The 17,969-nt window shown below is 48.0% G+C and overlaps 9 protein-coding genes across 10 annotated transcripts; 4 read left to right on the plus strand and 5 right to left on the minus strand.

Moving 5' to 3' along the window:
• Positions 1–107: 107 nt before the first annotated feature.
• SPPG_04273 (uncharacterized protein) lies at positions 108–892 on the plus strand. Its single transcript, XM_016752515.1, has 2 exons — positions 108–287; positions 351–892. Exons 1-2 carry the CDS (start codon positions 174–176, stop codon positions 717–719), a joined length of 483 nt encoding a protein of 160 aa, XP_016609221.1. The 5' UTR covers positions 108–173; the 3' UTR covers positions 720–892.
• SPPG_04274 lies at positions 829–5,054 on the minus strand. 2 transcript variants are annotated; one of them, XM_016752516.1, is made up of 19 exons: positions 4,896–5,054; positions 4,725–4,831; positions 4,556–4,658; positions 4,261–4,491; positions 4,052–4,199; positions 3,944–3,979; positions 3,722–3,885; positions 3,544–3,656; positions 3,338–3,477; positions 3,167–3,283; positions 2,881–3,091; positions 2,680–2,824; positions 2,367–2,616; positions 2,097–2,308; positions 1,837–2,031; positions 1,542–1,772; positions 1,359–1,484; positions 1,043–1,295; positions 829–981 (listed from the first exon to the last, which is right to left on the minus strand). In XM_016752516.1, exons 1-19 carry the CDS (start codon positions 4,974–4,976, stop codon positions 953–955), a joined length of 2,892 nt encoding a protein of 963 aa, XP_016609222.1. In that variant the 5' UTR covers positions 4,977–5,054; the 3' UTR covers positions 829–952. The 2 variants fall into 2 exon arrangements, with proteins under 2 accessions (XP_016609222.1, XP_016609223.1); XM_016752517.1 differs by having other exon boundaries at positions 2,680–2,827.
• A 68-nt stretch (positions 5,055–5,122) lies between these two features.
• Positions 5,123–6,225, plus strand: SPPG_04275 (exosome non-catalytic core subunit RRP40). The gene is made up of 4 exons (XM_016752518.1): positions 5,123–5,390; positions 5,447–5,596; positions 5,669–5,820; positions 5,878–6,225. The coding sequence occupies exons 1-4, from the start codon at positions 5,136–5,138 to the stop codon at positions 6,101–6,103; spliced, it is 783 nt and encodes a 260-aa protein (XP_016609224.1). The 5' UTR covers positions 5,123–5,135; the 3' UTR covers positions 6,104–6,225.
• SPPG_04276 (uncharacterized protein) lies at positions 6,143–7,658 on the minus strand. The gene is made up of 6 exons (XM_016752519.1): positions 7,539–7,658; positions 7,043–7,458; positions 6,852–6,979; positions 6,654–6,778; positions 6,556–6,595; positions 6,143–6,496 (listed from the first exon to the last, which is right to left on the minus strand). The coding sequence occupies exons 1-6, from the start codon at positions 7,638–7,640 to the stop codon at positions 6,306–6,308; spliced, it is 1,002 nt and encodes a 333-aa protein (XP_016609225.1). The 5' UTR covers positions 7,641–7,658; the 3' UTR covers positions 6,143–6,305.
• A 1,054-nt stretch (positions 7,659–8,712) lies between these two features.
• SPPG_04277 (uncharacterized protein) lies at positions 8,713–9,686 on the minus strand. The gene is made up of 2 exons (XM_016752520.1): positions 9,327–9,686; positions 8,713–9,264 (listed from the first exon to the last, which is right to left on the minus strand). The coding sequence occupies exons 1-2, from the start codon at positions 9,612–9,614 to the stop codon at positions 9,205–9,207; spliced, it is 348 nt and encodes a 115-aa protein (XP_016609226.1). The 5' UTR covers positions 9,615–9,686; the 3' UTR covers positions 8,713–9,204.
• Positions 9,687–9,768: 82 nt separating this feature from the next.
• On the plus strand, positions 9,769–11,677 carry SPPG_04278 (uncharacterized protein). Its single transcript, XM_016752521.1, has 2 exons — positions 9,769–11,309; positions 11,370–11,677. The coding sequence occupies exons 1-2, from the start codon at positions 10,404–10,406 to the stop codon at positions 11,535–11,537; spliced, it is 1,074 nt and encodes a 357-aa protein (XP_016609227.1). The 5' UTR covers positions 9,769–10,403; the 3' UTR covers positions 11,538–11,677.
• A 6-nt stretch (positions 11,678–11,683) lies between these two features.
• SPPG_04279 (uncharacterized protein) lies at positions 11,684–13,288 on the minus strand (the record flags this gene model as incomplete). The annotated part of the gene is made up of 3 exons (XM_016752522.1): positions 11,684–12,709; positions 12,780–13,044; positions 13,107–13,288. The coding sequence occupies 3 exons, from the start codon at positions 13,286–13,288 to the stop codon at positions 11,684–11,686; spliced, it is 1,473 nt and encodes a 490-aa protein (XP_016609228.1).
• A 138-nt stretch (positions 13,289–13,426) lies between these two features.
• On the plus strand, positions 13,427–15,393 carry SPPG_04280 (membrane insertase COX18). The gene is made up of 4 exons (XM_016752523.1): positions 13,427–14,553; positions 14,621–14,893; positions 14,956–15,066; positions 15,129–15,393. The coding sequence occupies exons 1-4, from the start codon at positions 14,080–14,082 to the stop codon at positions 15,219–15,221; spliced, it is 951 nt and encodes a 316-aa protein (XP_016609229.1). The 5' UTR covers positions 13,427–14,079; the 3' UTR covers positions 15,222–15,393.
• Positions 15,325–17,804, minus strand: SPPG_04281 (uncharacterized protein). Its single transcript, XM_016752524.1, has 10 exons — positions 17,689–17,804; positions 17,377–17,619; positions 17,163–17,305; positions 16,995–17,103; positions 16,824–16,933; positions 16,639–16,767; positions 16,452–16,583; positions 16,290–16,384; positions 15,874–16,192; positions 15,325–15,811 (listed from the first exon to the last, which is right to left on the minus strand). Exons 1-10 carry the CDS (start codon positions 17,786–17,788, stop codon positions 15,389–15,391), a joined length of 1,803 nt encoding a protein of 600 aa, XP_016609230.1. The 5' UTR covers positions 17,789–17,804; the 3' UTR covers positions 15,325–15,388.
• Between the last annotated feature and the right edge of the window lie 165 nt (positions 17,805–17,969).

Raw genomic sequence — 17,969 nt, forward strand, 5'->3', positions numbered from 1 at the left:
AAGCCACGAGTTGCTGACGTGTTACGTACTGCGGGTATGACGCCTCCTTCCACGTGGATGTTGATTACTTCCGCCTTCCGATTGTTTGTTTACCCACCTGCTGCTCATTTCCTTTTTTTAAACCATTTCCATCCCGATTTCTTTGCTGGACATCACATTAAGACTTGCATACCATGTTACCACCTGCGAGAACTGCTGTGGAGACTTCAAAGGAAGCCATGAACATGGCATTCCTGTTTGTGTTGGCCGTGTTGGGACCGACACTTGCTGCATTGTTGCAGTCCATGGTAAGCTTTGTTGCACTTTGAACTCACTCCCACCCAGCCTGGCCCACTGACCGCTTCCTTTAGAACTTTGTGCGGTATAACCAGAGCGCCATCGGTAAGCTGGAGATACCGCTTTTGCAAAACTCAAAAGCGTTGGTCAAGGCCTCCGGTGCCGAAAAGCCTGTTACAAAAGTCCCACAATCGAAATCGCAATCGAAACCGCAAACTCGGTCGCCTGCATCATACCTTCCGGCTGCGAACAACAAAGGAAAGAAAAATACTGAGGTTGCGCTTCCTCAAACGCTACCGCTTCCTGGCGTCGTGCTTCAGGCCCTGGACACAGTGGATAGCGCTTGGGATTGGGCGGTGGAAAGGACCGCTGGAGCGGTAGCTTACTCGGCAGCATTTATCGGTTGGAAAGTCAAGGTGCGCAAGGCAGAGAAAGCCGCGTAATTGAAGGGAAGGCTGACCGACCCACGTATACCCGATGCTCAGATGTGGGCTTATCAGCGATTGCGGAGTTTTCGGATATCTTATAGAGGGTCACTGTACATAGATTATGGTTTTGAGCATTTCGTATCTTCAATATTCACAATTTCGTATCACATCATCAATTAATATGCTACATCCATATATACATTCATTATTCTACAGCTATTTACAACAAATAATTAGAGTCGACTGACTCAAGCCAGAGAAGCCGCCAGTGCTTCCACTGTGGTAGGATGATATTAGTATTTGCGATGCGACGGGCTCATTGAGCACGGATGACTTACAATGTTGCACTCCATGACTGGCCAAACCCTCAAGAGCCTTTTTCACAAAGTTCACTGATTCTTCCACTCGTCTAGCCAGTTGCTTCAGGTCTTTTGCAAATTGTTTGTCTCTCTCATTTGATTGCACTCCAACATCTCTCAGGTAGTCACTGCTTCTTGTTTGGTCCGCACTTGGGTCATATTTTTTGCACAAGGATGCATACTCAACGCTAAGCTCGAGAGGTGCTGACATCTGTTTCCATATTTTGGAAGCCTATCACGAAGCATCCTGCTAAGAACGCGATAGGGAATGCACCTCAATCACATGGCTTCCTACCTTTTCGTTCAGGAGACATCTGTCCCGCACGGCGCAGACAAAAGTATCGTGCATCAAGATCAGATCATCCATGCCCTGTGCAGACTTGATTCCCTCCATAAATGTTTTAGATTCGGCATGAATAACCTGGCGATAGAAAGATTTAGTACCGCTGGTCAATCCGCGAGAGATAAATAAACATACAGCACTAAGGAAAAATGCATGCAAATTGGCGACAAAGTGCATCAACCTGGCCTTCACTGCCGACCGTTGCCTAGCTAAAAGTAGGTTCGACGTTCCTGTAGCCTTTCTACCACGCCAATCGTCGGTGTCCAGACAGTGGCGTGCATATTTGATCGCCAGCAAGATACGCGCGATTCGATTGTAGATTGCGATAGTCGCGGGTGTCACGATAATATTTAAGGGGAACGGAGTCTGATCGTAGGGAATTATATACTTGAGGAATCCTTGACCAGACATGGGAATTATGTGTCCATACCTGATAATGTATGTTAATGGCGTCCAAAAGTTCCCTGCTGCTTGATTTGGCCGCACGGCCTTCCACATTCAGCAGACGTATATCAAAACACCGCGCATCAAGATGGTTCAATTCGGTTCCAGCATTGCTTGCCAAACACTCCGCAAACGCGGCATTTAGTGCATGGGGCTCGTAACATAGTTCGCGGGACTCAACCTGCCCTCCGTAAGTCATAAGCATTAAACATGACTGCGTGGTGTTCCGTTTCGCGTCATCAATACCTTCTCAAAGAGTTTCAAACAGAAAGGATGCATGACAGCACCAGCTGTCATAAAATAAACTGCTTGCAGAGATTTCAGATGGTCATTCAATTCGCATTTCCGGAAGAGGATACTCGTGAGGTGACGTCCGACAGAGGCCTTTTGAGCAAGAACATGTCGACGAATGGCGCCGCGGAAACACTCGTCAATGGATTGCCAAAGATGCTGCTGCTCTGCAAAATGAGTTAGAAACCGCTCAGATATCCATGAACGTGCCACGGTAATGCTTACCAAACTGAACCCCGATAGTTGCGTCCTCTGCATCCATTTGATCAATGCCAACGGAAATCAAGGCTCTGAAGCACTTGGGAAACATCTGCTCAATTTCGCTCCCAGTACCCGTGCTCTTAGACGGGTACTGAGAAGATGGTTGTTGTTCATTTCTCTTTTTCATTTTGCGATTCATCCCCATGCCTTCGATAAAGGATGCCACAGTCGCCTCGTACAGCGACTCGCCATTCCGCGAAAGTTCGGGGAACACCTAAATTGTAGTCACCATTAAAACTCTTGTCCTCCGCCTTTCGTCGCAGCTTGATACACATACCTGCGAAGCATCGAGCTGTTCAATCACATTCAAGCTTTTCCCACACACATAGATTGCAGCATTCACGTGGGTGAGAAAATTGGGAGTCACTGATTCTCGGAGAATGTACCGTGACTGCCATTCATCTCCAGTCGCATTGGGATTACTGCTACAGTCTCTTAGAAGCGGGTCACAAAAGGGACGCCAATTTTAGCGACCTACCTAGCAACAAAGAATTCTTCTTGTGGATCATCAAGTTTACCAGTGTCCATCCAATTTTGAATGGTGTCCATATATGGTTTCATCGTACGAAGGAACAGTTCCACGAACACCGAGACTTTCACGGGCTGACAGGTATGCTCATAATGTCTAATACTGGTGCATTGTGCGGAAAGTATTTGCGTCGTCCAGGTAGCATTGTCGCGATACGGCTCTGATGAGCAAGCAGAAGCACATTGATGATCAGCCGTGGTTCAAGGAGATGGAAATAATCGAGGAAGATCTTAACCATTTTTCTCTATCTCAAGCGCCTCCAGCATCAGGCTGAGATCATCCAAGATGTCCAACTTGCCAGAAAGCCGAGAGCCTAGTGCCATCAAAGACGTGACCTCCTGCTGTCCAGATTCTTGGACACATTAAGCAATAGCCATGCATGTTACTCGCAAAGGTTCGCACTAACTTGGCATCTTCCGCGCATACTCCTGGAAGCGTTTTTCCTCTTTCGTGATAGTTGCGTCAAAATCTCGTACGATGGAAAGCAGACCAGATGCGAATGCCTGCACGGTAAGTGGGTAGGCTATCTGTTCACTTTGGCATACACTAGAAGCCAAAAAGTTACTTGATATGCTGTCACACTTTCTTGAATCGTACCAGCAAAGAAATCACCTTTCAGCGAAAGATCGAACGCGTTGCACCGCAGTTCCGCGATCAGCAAACCATTGTAAAAGGTCGTGGAGAGCACCTTCACTCAGATGCTTCAGGGTTACATCCGTGACAGGCTTTAATATAGCATGGACACATAAGCTGGGGACGACTGGGATAGAACCAACTAAAGAATCATTACCTCAAAGCTACCATCTGAACGACTGCGAAACACTGCGGTGGCAAAGCCGGAAAGCAGAAACAGACACTCTCGTACGAAGTCAACCTCTTTCGTATAGACTGTGCTGGCCGCAGGGCGATAAAAGAAGCGCGGATCCCTCTGTTGATGAGACGCCAGGCTGGGGGCTTTACGGGTACACGTTAGCAAAAGGTATCAAGAGGTATCAAAAAGCTTTACACAGACCTAAAGAGCAGGGATCTTGGTGATCGAAACTTATGTCTATCGGCGGGAAATTAGCCCCTTATTGCCAGGCCCCGCACGCCATAACGAAAGCAAGAAAGAAACAACTACCCTCTGCGAACAATGAATAAGATCCTTTTTCACGTGTCCAATACTGCCGCCGCTCCAGTTCCTTTTGTGACGATTCATTGGGGTTCGACAGCAAATCCGGATTTCGATGTTTCTGTCGCCGCGGTTGTCTGTCCGCAACGGGTTCTTTCTGATTGCCATGGTGTGAATTAAATGGCTGCAATGACTACTGTACGGCAGCCATACCCTACCAAGGTAACTGCACTATCACAAACTTTCGTGCTTTCGTCGCTTGAATACCCGTCATCCGAGTCGACCTCATCAGTTGCGTCCTCCCAATGTGATCCCGTCAATGGTTCCTCAGCTGTAATATCTTCCCATGTTAAGGAGCTTTCAGCATCCATAGATCCGATACATGGGTGGTAGATATTGCGCAAGGGAGCTTCAGAAAGACTGAGGAAAAGACGAAGCATGTCGTGAATCTACCAAAGCCATGGGCAGTTTAGAAAGTTTACCTGATGACACATAATGCGCAACACGGCTTACCAAAAAGTGATAACTAGGACGCAAACTGAGTAGACTATTGAGACTCTTTCGTAGAGTGTCCGCTTTAGTGTCTTGGCTGTACACAGCAAACTTCTCAACAAGCCTGTGCAATGTTCAGTGTCAGTATCTGAGAGAGCCAAGAGGTGATGGCATCGCCACTGTTGCATACCCCCCATATTGACGAATAACTTCATGCTCATTGGTGGTTTGCCATCTGTGGACTTTTATCTGTTTCTTGGCCAACCGGCGACATTTTAAAAAGCTCTCAGAGTCCACCTAAAACCAAGATCGCGTCAATCTCTAATGAAGTCGAACCCCATTGCGCATATCGCGAGATTACCTGAAAACCTGTAACCTGCACAATCAGTTCTGAAAGTAGCGCATCTCGGGTTGCAATATTCGTTGGAGCGGCAGACAACATGTCGCTCAATGGTGGGAATGGAGTTCCATCGGAGAGCGCGCTCGGACATGCATTTCATGTCCAAATGCTGGTGTGAGTCACTGTTGCCATAGTTTCCAAGAAGCTCAGACCTTTGAGTTCCCAACATTGCCTTGCACTTGAGCAAACAGCAGGGAAACAATGGCGAAAAAAGGAAAGAAGGCTCTGGAAGTCCGTGATCTCCCACCAGGAGAGGAGGCAGCGTCCTCGACAACAAAAACTCTTGTGATCCCAGGCGATCACATTCCGATAAAAATTGAGAATTCGACGGGGCCTGCTCGGGTACGGGTGGGACCAGGATTGCATCAAGAACAGGGGGAGCTGGTGGCAGTAAAGGCTGGAATCTTGCAGCAAGGGAGCCAGAATAGATGGTGGGTTGAGGGTACGCAGAAAAGGGTAGGTAATTGGTATGCCGCTCGACGACTCCAGCGTGGAAGCTGACAGCATTGTAGTATGTCCCTGCCTTGGGAGAGTCCGTATTGGGCATAATTGCCTCCAAACATGGAGAGTTTTATCGAGTGGATATTGGGGCTGCCCACCCGGCGTCACTTCCCGTATTAGCCTTTGAGGGTGCCACAAAGCGAAATAGACCAAATCTGGAGGTATGTGGAAGTTTTCAGAAAGAGGTCGCCCAAACCGTCTTTTCGCACGATCGTTGATTGAACTCTACCTAGGTGGGATCATTAATATATGCACGAGTATCATTAGCGAACAAGGATATGGAACCAGAGCTTGACTGCATAGATCCGGCCACAGGAAAAGCTGGGGGATTTGGTGAGCTCAAAGATGGGTTCATGGTACGCTGTTCGCTTGGCATGGCAAGAAGGTCAGTATAGGGAATTTTTGATTCTTTTGAAAACTCAATCTCATCAACTCGGGCTAGATTACTTGATCCAAGAAGTCCGATTCTGCTTCGGCTAGCGGAAGCCTTCAAATTCGAGACGGCGGTGGGAATGAATGGACGGGTATGGGTGAACGCTGAGACGACACCGCACATTATAACGGTCGCGAGAGCCATTCAGGTGGCGGACGGAGCTGCAGCTGGAGATGTTATGAGAAGGGTGGAACAAGTGCTCCGCACTCTAGACGACTTCATGGACAACAGTTGAAGTTGGACCTAATATTTTTTCTTCTGTAATTACTGGAACCGCATGAGGTGCATTTCAATCCTGCCGAGGCAAGGATGTGAAAAATATTTATTCTCTATCCTCGGAGCACGAGAAATACTGGAGGGGCGTCTAACGTTTGAGGAGTGCCCGTAGGGACAACTAATTTGAATTCTAGTCTTCAGATGCTAGCCTAGTTACTGTGTTACAATTTGGGTGTCATGGCTTTGGCAACGCGGGAGGCGTTCTCTCGGCCCAACTTTTGCGATATCCAGTTCCCAACTTTGATGACTTCTGGCAGGCTCACACCGGTCTTGATACCGAGGCCCTCGAGAAGGTATAGAACATCTTCTGTAGCCACATTGCCGGTCGCACCTTTTGCGTATGGGCATCCGCCTGCATCGGAATAGATTAGTCTTGATGCAACAACGATCGACGATAACTAATATGCATACCAAGTCCAGCCACAGAGCTGTCCACTACATGAATGCCATGCTACAGAAGTCGCGGTTGATAACTATTACACAAATATTACTGCTTTAGAGGTACTTACCTGCAGCGCCATTGTAATATTGGCCACAGCTTGCCCGTAAGTGTCATGACAATGAACCGCAAGACATTCCACAGGAATTACATCCTTCACTGCTTCTAACATTTTCGCCATCTTAAGGGGTGTACCTGGAACGGCGCATGAGGACAAGAGATTCGTGCGTGGTCATTTCCCCGCCCTGATGGCACTTTCATGTCGCACCTACGCCGATTGTGTCGCCCAAGGAAATCTCATAGCATCCCATGTCATATAGCTTTTTGGCCACAGTAGCTACCATTTTGGGCGAAATGTCACCCTCGTAAGGACATCCAAGGACAGTGGAGACGTATCTGAACTCTGATATCAGCCATTTCATTTGACAACGACAAGCACGATTCTAGTGATGTACGTACCCTCGGACCCGAAGTCCCTCCCTGATCGCCTTTTGACATACTTCTTCAAATCTCTTCAAACTCTCGTCTATCGAGCAATTAATGTTCTTCTGACTAAACGACTCTGACGCCGCGCCAAAAATGGCCACCTCTTCGGCTCCTGCTGCAATGGCTGCTTCCAGGCCTTTCAAGTTCGGTGTAAGGACTGGGTAAGTTACACCTTTGCGTCGCTGGATTCCTGTCAGCACTTTTGGGGCGTCCGCCATCTGTGGAACCCATTTCGGAGATACAAAGGACGTCGTTTCTATCACTGGAAGTCCAGTAGCACTCAGACGATCGATAAACTCAATCTTGACTTCTGCCGGAATCATTGTTTTTTCATTTTGGAGACCATCCCTTGGTCCTACTTCAACGATCTTGACATAATCTGGGACAATCTGGGACGCCGGTGCACGGTCAGTTGAGACTTCCAAGTTTTCTCGCGACTCCATGGGACGGATACGATCTCCCAACTCACCCTTTGCTGAGCTGACAGTGTCAGTCGACGGGCAACAAGCTGCTGGTGGCCTCCAAAAGGCCGTAAGACTGCGGGCAACGCAACACGCATAGTCCGCATCATCTTGTAAAGTCCGCCGTGGAGTACCAGTTACAACTGGACATGATCGTTGGATGAATAAGCGTACACTGCCGCGCTCACGCGACCTGCTGACTCAGCCAATGGCCGACAGTGGCAACGGCGATTGTCAGATATCTGCAAGACGAAATAAGGGGAATAAAGAAGTGTTTTTATGATATTCTCAAGAGGAACGGGCAATAAGAAATAGATCACTCTCAAATCGTTCAGGTCGTCGGCGTCTGCGCTTTGCAACGACGGGTTAACTTGCTAATGGGTGATCGCATTAGCTGAATCAACCACTGCTGTTTTCCAAGGGATATGAACTCTGTCCAGCATTGATCCCAACAGTGGGTTTCATGCCACATCATTGTCTTCTGGGCATTGTTGGCCGCTTGGCATCTTCAACCTAATCGTCGTTTTGGAGAATAATCACGTGCGTAAGCTTACCTACAGGATGCTGGTGTCGCGTCCATCGATCTAGTTTGCTCTCGTGAACTTTGCCAAAGCCCTAGGAAAGATGGTCTAGTCATTGCTGCCAGTACTCGTTTTGAGCCATGGCTAGCATTAAATCCTTTAAAGTCACCGCATCTCTTCAGCTTTGTTTTCTTTTCTTCGATCTGCTCATCACACTTTTGGGTGAGACGGCTCGCCATCGGTTTTTTACCTTGATTGTTGCCTACATGTTAGTAGAGTCCCAGTAGATGCCACAGTGCTGCTGACAAAGTGTAAATATATGCTCAACAACTTCATTTTGTTTCCAGTGTCCAACTGCTCTTTCTTGCCGCCAATGTCCTCCTCTTGTTTATACGGTTTGCAGCAAGCTACCCGTTTCGCGCGGGTATGCTGCGTATCATGATGAATGAGTTCTCTGGTGCATTGTGGGCCAGTCTTGCATATCTGGTCTTCTTTGCAATTTGCCGGGTTTCCGGGCTGGTACGTCTGTAGCTAACTCTTTGGAAAAGTGGTGTACACCTGTTCCTTACCGTAATTGGGCGATTACAAGCTTCTGATGGCCCCCTGCGATGATGGACGGTGTGATTTTTGGACGAACGGATATATGGCGGCATATACTTTCTTTCGAATAGGTCAGTTCAAGCATTTTAGGGGGTAGCCCTTAAACTAATTCCTGTCTTTTACACAGCCGAGATGGTCTACTACTTTTACTACCTGCGCGCAATAATACAGCTCTGCGATCCAAAGTATGTTGCATCGGTGCGGCTGGATATAGATATTGGCACTAATCCACCTTTCATTCTCAGATATTACCGAGACTCTGCTTGGTTGCGCGAAAAGATGCGTTTAAATGACATGAAAAGATTTGCTCGCAAATAAAGAGACAAGATGTCTATATACATGTACCAATATTGAAGGCTATTTAAAAGCAGAATACAATACGATCCATGCTGGCGGGACAGCGGGCCAAGTGAAGTGTGAATACGGCTCTCAACAATTAAGATTTCCCATCAAGTGGTTTCTCTAATAAATTAAAGCACCGACCGCCGCTTGCCAGCGCCTGAATATCGGCGAACAGGGAGAAGTAAACGTCACGTTGAGTCTCTGGCACCAATTAAAACCTGTTGCGGGGTTCACGGGGAGGACGATCAGGCATTTCTGTAGCTTCGTTAACCTGTGCAACGGAAATATAAGTCATCCGGATGTATAGTCCCATTCAGACTTTCTCTCACGTACCCTCAAATCCCGACCCTTGAAGTTGCTACCATTGAGCGAGCTGATGGCCTTGAGAGCATCCTCCTCCTCCATTTCCACAAACCCAAAGCCACGGCTTCGCCCTGTAGCACGGTCAATCATGACTCGAGTGGCCTTGACTTCACCGTACTGAGCAAAGAGGGCAGAAATTTCGTCAGTCCGTGCAGCCCAGGGGAGGTTGCCCACAAAGATGCGCTTGGTAGACATGAGCCGGATGGAGAAGGCTGTTGGCCGAAAGGCGGCAGCGACGTTGCGTGTGATGGGAAGCATTGCGTTTTAGATGTTGATAATTATTTTTACCAAAATCTGGTTTTGGTTGAACTTTTCGGAAACCATTCACGTTGAAAATACCGCGACCAATGAAACGCATCGTGGCTTATGGAAACCGCGAAAGGAGCGATCGGTCGACATGACCAATTTACAGAAATTCATTTCCTCGCAAGCATGAGAAAACGCCAACGCATTTCACTAGAATTGAGTGCTGGAGGTCGGCGAAGGCCAGTTTTGCAGCTTGACCGTCCTCTGGCCGCTCCATCCTCGGCATTAGCAACTCGCACACAGCCCAATTCTGCTCCCGTCAAAGGTTTGCATTCACACATAAATCCCGAGTTTTCACTATGCCACAATATAGCACCAGTTGGCTGCGAGATTGGAACGGCGTGTGAAGTCGCTTTGCGTTGTATGCTTCAGAGGGTCTCACACACGAAAGGACGCGGCGGAGTATAAGTTTTTGCCCGAGCCCTGCTGTTTGTTGTGATTGTCTAAATGTCCGTTTCGATCTGCAATATGCTCTTTTTTATATGAAAAGCAACCGAAGCGGTAACTCAATTGGCTGGTTTGAGTGCCTACGATGATAGCGACGAGGAAGATGATACAACGCATGGAAATCATCAAGGTAGGGTGCCATGGGTGTGAAGCGAAATGGATCTCGAATGTATTTGCAAGGGTTGTTGCTCTGATGCAAAAGAGAACAAACGTTTGTAAGAGTCGGAGCTGAATCCTAAGTGCCCACTTGCAACATGGCGTTCGCGGCAGCGCACGCACATTTGCCATAAGCAAATGTGGAGCATGTCCTTGTGTCGCAACAGAGTGGGTGGGACTGATCTCTGGCTTTCTTCCTTTACGGAAAGGTATAGTTGGCGTGGCTATGAGGAGAGGCCCACAAAAGACAATAATAGAGGAACACGGCTGATTGAGCTCTGCTGTGATTCAATTCATCGTACAGGTCAAGCTGCAGAAAAGCCTGGTGACATGGATGCAGTGTTTGCGGACTTTATATCAGAAATTAACGCCATGTCTGACCCTTTCACTCAAACACTGTCCGAGGCTACCTCAATTGGATCATCATCAGGCATCTCCTCACATACCAAATCCGCGAGTGGGCCTGCAACTTCTGTAAAACCCAAAGAATCTCGATCCCCTGATCGGCCGCTTGTCGCTCTCTCATCATTGCCTCCAAAGTTTGCAACCGCATTGATCAAACCTAGCCGTTCATCTCCACTGCATCGCCGCACCAATACCCTTCTATCGAAAATTGCCAACCTGCTCGCCCTCGGTCCTGACATGCTTCCAGTAGAGCTCGAGAACGTGACTGCCTGCCAAAAAGAACTCACGTCCCGATTTCTGGATTGGACTCGAGGGGCGCTGCATAGTGGGTACTTTGAAGAGATCTTAAAGCATTGGGAGGTGGAAGTTGTGCCGGCTGTGGAGAATCGTGTCGCGCCGCATGGATGGTCTCTGGAGTGGGACGCACGGAGCGAAGCATACAGTTTCAAGTGCGCGGAAACCGATGATATAAGGTGGTCTCATCCTCTGAAGAAGGAAATGGCTGAAATTTCGACTCCCGTTCCGCCGCCTCTTCCCCCACCCCCGCCACCTCCTCCTCCTCCACCTCAACCTGAGGACGAGCAGCAGAATAGGAAGGAAGTGCATATGGCCAACAGTGCACACCCAAGTAAAAAAGTGGTGAGTACCTGGGTGAGGGTCGAACTATTAGAAGCAATTATTCAATCTTCATTACGATAGACAACTTTGTTTCAAAAATGGAAGGCGGCCGGTGCAGAGCTCATGAAGGATACCGATGAAACCACGGCGCCTGAAGATTTAAACAACTGGGCAAAACGACAGATGCAAAAGGACGCAGTGGCCTTCAATCCAAATTTTACGCCAGTGCAGCCACGTACGCGCCGTTGACATTGTTCCCTTGAACATTCATGGTTTATCCAAATTCAAGCATGAGCAAGGGTTTGGACTGATTATGTAGATATAAATAAAATCCTAAAATACAAAGTGGAAAGCGTCGGTAACGTTTACTGTCCGGCTTTGCAGCAAAGAAAGGATCATCCTCCGCCCTTCTTTCTCTTTTCTTTGCTAAATTTCCCACCTCGATATGCGCGTCCTTTACTGTTTGCACGCGGCGGTTGAGTTTTTCCTTTTTTTCCCTTACCGGACTTTGCCGGGCGGCTGCCTTCATTATCCGCACGCTGGCGCCAATTACCTTCACTTCCGTTACTTGGTGGCGCTGTCGATGGGTGGAAAACGTCCTGGTGCCTTCCATTTTCGTATCGTTGGAAGTCTCTTTGATCGCTTGTCGTGACAGGGTGTCTCGAAGATGTGCCAGTTCTACCTTGATAAAATCCATATGAATCGTGTCCAGGTTCGCGATCTCTATAGGATTGACGATGTGGTTGTCCTTCATGCACTGGAAGGTCGTCTGATCTATGCTGATGGTAACCAGAATGTTGGGGCACATAGGGTTGTGAGTGATAACCCCAAGTCTGCTGAGACTCGAATCTCTGAAAGGATTCGCGATCTCTATAGGATTGACGATGTGTTTGTCCTTCATGCACTGAAAGGTCGTCTGATCTATGCCGATGGTAACCAAAATGTTGCGGCATATACGCCTGTGAGTGATAACCCCTACTCTGCTGAGGCTCGAATCTTTGAAAGGGTGGCTGAGGATGTGTTGTTCTATCCATTCTTGACTGATGTGCATTCTGCGCCGCCCACGGTGGCCTCTCCTCGTCACTTGAAGACAAACTATGATCTGCAAGCCGCGGGCGATCTTTGGTAAATCTCGAAATCAATTCTTCATCTTCAGTATCCTGTATTGCAAACTGTTCATGCGGGTGCGTTGCCTTTCCAGTGTCTGCGACATGGAATGCGGGATGCGTTTTAAAGTATTCTCGTACATCCGTCACATCGCTCTGGCGTAGCGCGTCCAGGTATTTTATCAAACTTAGCAGCGAGGTATCGTTTATGCAATCAAAATTGGGATCGCACACTGTGAACGTTGGAAGGTGCAAGCAGTTTGCGGGAGTGAAGGATGCCTTTGACGATGTATCGTCAATTAAGATGGTATTTCGCTAAAAATTGCAAGCAGTATGTCACAAATGGATCATTTCAAGAAGATGCAAACATGTAGAGTATCCCTACCTCTGTCCATCGTCCGTGTGGATTGACAGTCCGATCAGCCCACACTTTGCGAAGATCTTTCTTTGCTTCCCAGTCCCGATCTCGACCTCCAATATCGCTACAATGCGATCTGTTCCATCCAAATGCCAGCTTCGACGCATAATCACCAAAAATATGGCTGAACATAGGATCCGCATTTTTTGGCATTGCCGAGGTCCAAGCTGCGACCTCAAAGTGTTGGAAAATGTGATCGATGAATGTGTCCAAATACGGGCGATAGTAGCATCTGCCAGGTGCAAAACAAGGTTCAGAGATGCGACAAATGACAAGTGCAAAGCATCGACCTACCTTGCTCTGTTGAGTCGAAAGTTTGGTGCTTCAGGGCAAAGTGGGTTCGCCCTTGCGGCTCTTTTCTCTGCCGTTTTCTTGACTCTCTCCAACAGCGTTCCGTTGATATCAAGAATGAGAAGGATGGTACGTCGTTTTGTACCCGACATTTTTCGCCGTTTGCGCTCGCGGGATTTGGCCATTTCTTGAGATCTCTGGTAGGAAAATGCCAAAACGATCATCAAAAGTTTGGCTGCTTGGTCATCATTTCACGTGACCCAATGCATTCCAGTCATGTGACCACGATCGCAGAGTGCAACTCAAGTCGTTGTTGGTTGAACTCTAGCAGAAGAAGCTGATAACGAGGTGATTAAACCAGTGCAGGGGAACTCTACCCGTCATGGAACTCAGAAGCCCGACAGTTGGCCAGCCGATGGTAAAAGCGCTGTCGAACGATCCGTTTTATTGATTCCTGATGCCCACTGTAGAGGACATAGTGGAGGGGATTCTGACTTTACGATCCTCTTGTCGCCTCGCTCAAGTTGCCACCAACCTCGCGGGTAATGTGCTTTGCTTGCTTGAATTTGGAGATTCAAGAAGGGAAGTACATCCATACATTCCTTATCATGAAAGAAAGGATTACGGTGGAGGGGGAGCGTACAGCAACCATTTATTTGCGACTAGATTATTTTTAACATTGCTTGGACTAGTTACTTTTTTGCTCATATTCGCCTCGTTGTCTCAAGGTTAATATCACAACTGCTATGGGCACCGATCTTCGTCCCGTTTTTGCTTGATCGTTGCTTCTTACGGTCTTGTCCCGCCATTATGATGGTATCTGGATGGCCGTATCGCTCAGATTTTATAATATGTTTCTTCCCATAATGCAATTATCAATGTACTTTCTCTTTTCCACATATTCGTCTCGAACTTGGAGCTAGCAAAAATCACGCGAGTCCAGTATAATACTTTGGCAGGTTTGCCAAGTGATCTAATGCAATATCTTGTCCAAACATCAGAGATCGCAGCAGGGAAAGCAATGTTGTCGCGGACCTTTGGCCCATCACGGCGTTGCGCATTTCTTCCAGCAAAGATCCTCCAATGCACGCGCGCACTCAAACCCCAACGGCCGGCAGGAGCACCGTGGTTGCCAACCACCATTTTCGCAGCAGCAACTCCTATAGGCACCGACCCATCCTTCAGCTTCTCCCCAATTGCATTCATTGAAACAGCTTTGACCCAAGTCCACTCTGTAACAGGTTTCCCATGGTGGCTTACAATAGTCAGTTGTACTGTGGCTCTGCGAGCCACATGCACACTTCCTCTGGCAATTCAACAAAGACGCCGAGTAGCGAGGCTAGCAGAACTGCAACCCATCTTGAAAGCGTGGGAAGGAACATTTCGGCAGCAGATGAAAGCACAGAGAGGGTCAAGATCGCTTCTTGCTTTGAACAAGGCTCAGATAACTGTATGTGGTGCCTGTTTCGTCCTCTTTCTCTTCACACTCTGATCATAGTTTTTTGGTCTTTTCGAAGTATAAACAAAAAGTGCGCGAGCTTTACCGAACATACAACTGTCATCCCATAAAAACCATCATTTTACCATGGGTGCAAATTCCTTTGTGGATCACTGCGTCACTTGCCTTGCGGCGAATGGCTGCATTTCCAGCGCCTTGGCTAGAGACCCCAATGGCCGCAATAGAAGGATTTACGACGGGAGGCACGGCTTGGTTTGTTGATTTGGCGGCGCCAGATCCTACCATGATTGTCCCCCTCACGATTGGATTTCTGCACTTGATGAATGTCGAGGTACGGTACTGCTCTTGAAACGTATATAACGTATGTTGGGCGATAGCTGATGTTATAAATAGTTGAACAAGTCTATCGTCAACTTGGGAGGTCGGAAGGATCACCCTCTGATGACATTTCTCTTCCGGTGCTTGTCCATTGTTATCATTCCCGTCGCGACACAAGTTCCGATGGTATGTGGGCATTTGTCCTTATCGTCATCTCATGTGAATCATTAACAGTCGCTCTACGCCAGGCGCTAAGCTTGTATTGGGCAACCTCGGCGGCGTTCAGCACGACGCAAAATATTGGTTTTTGGCTCTTGAAGCGATACCGAAACGCCCCATGAGCTTGCACGATGTGTCCTCGGAAGGCCGTCAATCATGTAATGTTAAAAAGTATTTACGTATTTATGCATATAGAAGGGTGCATGAACGGTTCCACTCGTATGAGGACATGATAGGCTAATTCTTTGTTTAATTGCCATGTGTATATACAATCGCACCTGTACTTATTTTACCGTACCAACACTGCTCCCATCCACGCCGTTGCTATCCCACTTAAACACAACATCCAAAATGACAGTCCCATAGATTTTGTCGACGCTGCCGAACTCGGTATGTGGAATGGATAAAACACATCATCAGGAAGTGGTTTAACCAAGCGCGGTGGAGCTGGGACAACCATTTCTGGCTGTTGTCGCACATAGACGAATGACACTGCCGATGAAATCCGGAATGGCTGGGTGGCACTTCCCAGTGAGAGACAGTCTGATGGGTTTATGCAGCGGTAGGTGAAACTGCCTGTTGTATAGCGATACCGGGCGCCGATGATACTGGGTTGCGGAGAAGTGGTTGTGCCTGTATCTGCTACGAGGAAGTCGATGAAAATGCTTGTGAGGAGGTTGCTGCAAGTTACCCCGCCAACCGTTTGGGCCACCTTTGAGGTTTGACATTGTTAGAAGGAGTACCTTGCCCATAACCGTACAGAGCAAAGCATACCAAACTCGCCACAGTTGGCAGGGTCCCAAGGACTTCGATCCAGTCCCCCAAAACTGACCCATCGGCGTCCCCCATCCTCCCAACATGCGTGACAGTCCGCAATGTCTCTAACTGCAAATTCTGAATTTGAGTACCAAGAGCCGCACATCCTGTTGTCAGATCCAGGAGATTAAGATGCAACGTGCATCCACTGGATACGTCTGTGCCAAACGTTACGGGAACACGACTTGTTGCGTCCGTAGGTGTTCCGCAACTTATTAGATTTGAAGAGGCCGAATATATGTCTTTTGCAAGAGTCAAATGGGGACCTGCAGTTACTGTGTTGGAGTGGTTAAGGATAACATGTAAGGGCTTGGCAAAAAAAAAAAAAAAAAAAAAAAAATGATGCAAAACACAGAAATCGTAATGAAGGATATGAGGTGCCGGATAGCGTGCCAGTTAGCACTGGCTTCCCTACAATGTAACCCGGATTTCCTGACCGCGCGACTGGAGGTGTTGTAGCAGAGGTGGGCTATCCAATACGAAGCTAATTAGAAATTGCAGAAATATCGACAGGTTGCGTGGAAGGTCGGACGTACCGTACTGAATGTGACGGCGAATCGTTGGAGTGCGCTCGTCTGATTCGCATCAATCGTGCCAATCATGATCTTCGCGCCAACTGTTCTAATCACGGCGCTCCCAGCAACTTCGTATACGACGTTGTATTGTACCTACACATTGATGTCAGCTCTAATTTTTCGATAGTGTACACCCGCAAGACTGCACCTCTGTAACTCCGTTCAAGCATAAACCGCTGCTGTATGACGGAACGAGCGTGCAAGCTACCGATGCGCTGGTTGATGCGTCGTAGCACTGGGGTGTGATTGGTACTGTTGTTCCCGGGTTCGCTGGATCCTATTTAATAGTGATGGGTACATAGAACGACTGTCCGTAATATAAACGTCACCTACCGTGATGACGGTGTAGCGAGTGTAATAAGCTGCATCGAAGGGTGTTGCAGCTGAACACTGTGTAATTCCCATTGGTCGAGCACACGTCGTTGATTGCGCAACGAGAAATTCTATGATGTTTGGTCAGACTGCGATCGGGATCCAATGCAGAGAAGAACCAGAAAGACTGACTAGCTGAATTGGCATCATCACAAAAATCATTCACTAACGCCGATGGCATTGGCATGGGTGCGTTCAAGATGGGCGATCCACCGTACCGTACTTGAATGGAATCTCCGTACTTTTTACAAAGAGAGATTAGTCGTGTCGTGGATTAATACTGCATGTCGACCACCTTACCTTGTACGGGGTTGTTGACAATGCATTCTCTGCGTCGGTTGATGTCTGCTGATACGTAAATGGAACACGCTGAAATATTTCTTGGAATGCAGCTGTATTGGTGTATGTCTGCGGATTTGGGTACGAGAACCCTTCGACGGGACCTGAATAGCATCAGCCAGATGCCTTGATTAATATCTCCTCTCCGCATGATCAAACCATTGCCGGTACCGACTATTATCTATGGCAATGCATAAAGCTCCCGAATCAGATCTGTCCACCAGCTGCGAAGGATCATTCACCGCCACCAGAAACTGGGAACAAAAAGGCTCAGCGGCGGCTCCTGCTTCTGCTATTGCACCAGTCTCAGGTAGACATCCCCCGACAAAGTAGGCATCACGGTCGGCGGTGGTGCAGTCAGGATCGCAGCAACAATTGGGATCGCATAGGTTTGCGGTTTGATCACATATGCAACTCTCTGGATGCGTTAATCACATTTAGCTTTGTATCTTGCGTATGCGTATTTCACCAGTATGGGATTTAGTACCTTGTGCTGCAATGACATTAAATCTTATCAACCAGCCAAGCAGGTAAATTAAACTGCTTCGACTAGGCCGTAATCGCATGGACGTATGTGCCCCCGTCATGACCGCAAGTTATAAGTTTGCAACGTTGAAGGTCGAGGACAAAAAGTTAACGCGGTGGATAACGCGTACGCTGCGCCACAGGACGCGTAAGCGATCTGCGAGTTTTGTCCAGAGAATGTCGACGGTGCCTGCGTCCAAAAGGCAGTGCGCACGGCCCTCAAGTGAGGTTTATTCACAGTTT

The sequence above is a fragment of the Spizellomyces punctatus genome (assembly GCF_000182565.1).
Source record: "Spizellomyces punctatus DAOM BR117 chromosome Unknown supercont1.6, whole genome shotgun sequence".
Classification (NCBI taxonomy): Eukaryota; Fungi; Chytridiomycota; class Chytridiomycetes; order Spizellomycetales; family Spizellomycetaceae; genus Spizellomyces; species Spizellomyces punctatus.

Excerpts from the sequence above, each read along its gene's own strand:
- SPPG_04274 (XM_016752517.1), bottom strand. The coding sequence starts at position 4,976 with ATGTTGTCTGCCGCTCCAACGAATATTGCAACCCGAGATGCGCTACTT. Across the intron at positions 4,492-4,555 it reads GTCCTAGTTATCACTTTTTG|ATTCACGACATGCTTCGTCT; the intron begins GTAAGCCGTGTT and ends TGGCTTTGGTAG. Across the intron at positions 4,200-4,260 it reads GTGATAGTGCAGTTACCTTG|AAAGAACCCGTTGCGGACAG; the intron begins GTAGGGTATGGC and ends CATGGCAATCAG.
- SPPG_04278 (XM_016752521.1), top strand. The coding sequence starts at position 10,404 with ATGTGGAGCATGTCCTTGTGTCGCAACAGAGTGGGTGGGACTGATCTC. Across the intron at positions 11,310-11,369 it reads CACACCCAAGTAAAAAAGTG|ACAACTTTGTTTCAAAAATG; the intron begins GTGAGTACCTGG and ends TCATTACGATAG.
- SPPG_04273 (XM_016752515.1), top strand. The coding sequence starts at position 174 with ATGTTACCACCTGCGAGAACTGCTGTGGAGACTTCAAAGGAAGCCATG. Across the intron at positions 288-350 it reads CTGCATTGTTGCAGTCCATG|AACTTTGTGCGGTATAACCA; the intron begins GTAAGCTTTGTT and ends CGCTTCCTTTAG.
- SPPG_04281 (XM_016752524.1), bottom strand. The coding sequence starts at position 17,788 with ATGACGGGGGCACATACGTCCATGCGATTACGGCCTAGTCGAAGCAGT. Across the intron at positions 17,104-17,162 it reads TGTCAACAACCCCGTACAAG|TACGGAGATTCCATTCAAGT; the intron begins GTAAGGTGGTCG and ends CTTTGTAAAAAG. Across the intron at positions 16,768-16,823 it reads CTCGCTACACCGTCATCACG|GATCCAGCGAACCCGGGAAC; the intron begins GTAGGTGACGTT and ends ACTATTAAATAG.
- SPPG_04275 (XM_016752518.1), top strand. The coding sequence starts at position 5,136 with ATGGCGAAAAAAGGAAAGAAGGCTCTGGAAGTCCGTGATCTCCCACCA. Across the intron at positions 5,597-5,668 it reads GAAATAGACCAAATCTGGAG|GTGGGATCATTAATATATGC; the intron begins GTATGTGGAAGT and ends AACTCTACCTAG. Across the intron at positions 5,821-5,877 it reads TCGCTTGGCATGGCAAGAAG|ATTACTTGATCCAAGAAGTC; the intron begins GTCAGTATAGGG and ends AACTCGGGCTAG.
- SPPG_04280 (XM_016752523.1), top strand. The coding sequence starts at position 14,080 with ATGCAATATCTTGTCCAAACATCAGAGATCGCAGCAGGGAAAGCAATG. Across the intron at positions 14,894-14,955 it reads TGCACTTGATGAATGTCGAG|TTGAACAAGTCTATCGTCAA; the intron begins GTACGGTACTGC and ends TGTTATAAATAG. Across the intron at positions 15,067-15,128 it reads TCGCGACACAAGTTCCGATG|GCGCTAAGCTTGTATTGGGC; the intron begins GTATGTGGGCAT and ends GCTCTACGCCAG.
- SPPG_04277 (XM_016752520.1), bottom strand. The coding sequence starts at position 9,614 with ATGCTTCCCATCACACGCAACGTCGCTGCCGCCTTTCGGCCAACAGCC. Across the intron at positions 9,265-9,326 it reads TCAAGGGTCGGGATTTGAGG|GTTAACGAAGCTACAGAAAT; the intron begins GTACGTGAGAGA and ends TCCGTTGCACAG.
- SPPG_04276 (XM_016752519.1), bottom strand. The coding sequence starts at position 7,640 with ATGATGCGGACTATGCGTGTTGCGTTGCCCGCAGTCTTACGGCCTTTT. Across the intron at positions 7,459-7,538 it reads CACTGTCAGCTCAGCAAAGG|ATTGTCCCAGATTATGTCAA; the intron begins GTGAGTTGGGAG and ends CCGGCGTCCCAG. Across the intron at positions 6,497-6,555 it reads CAGCTCTGTGGCTGGACTTG|GCGGATGCCCATACGCAAAA; the intron begins GTATGCATATTA and ends ATTCCGATGCAG.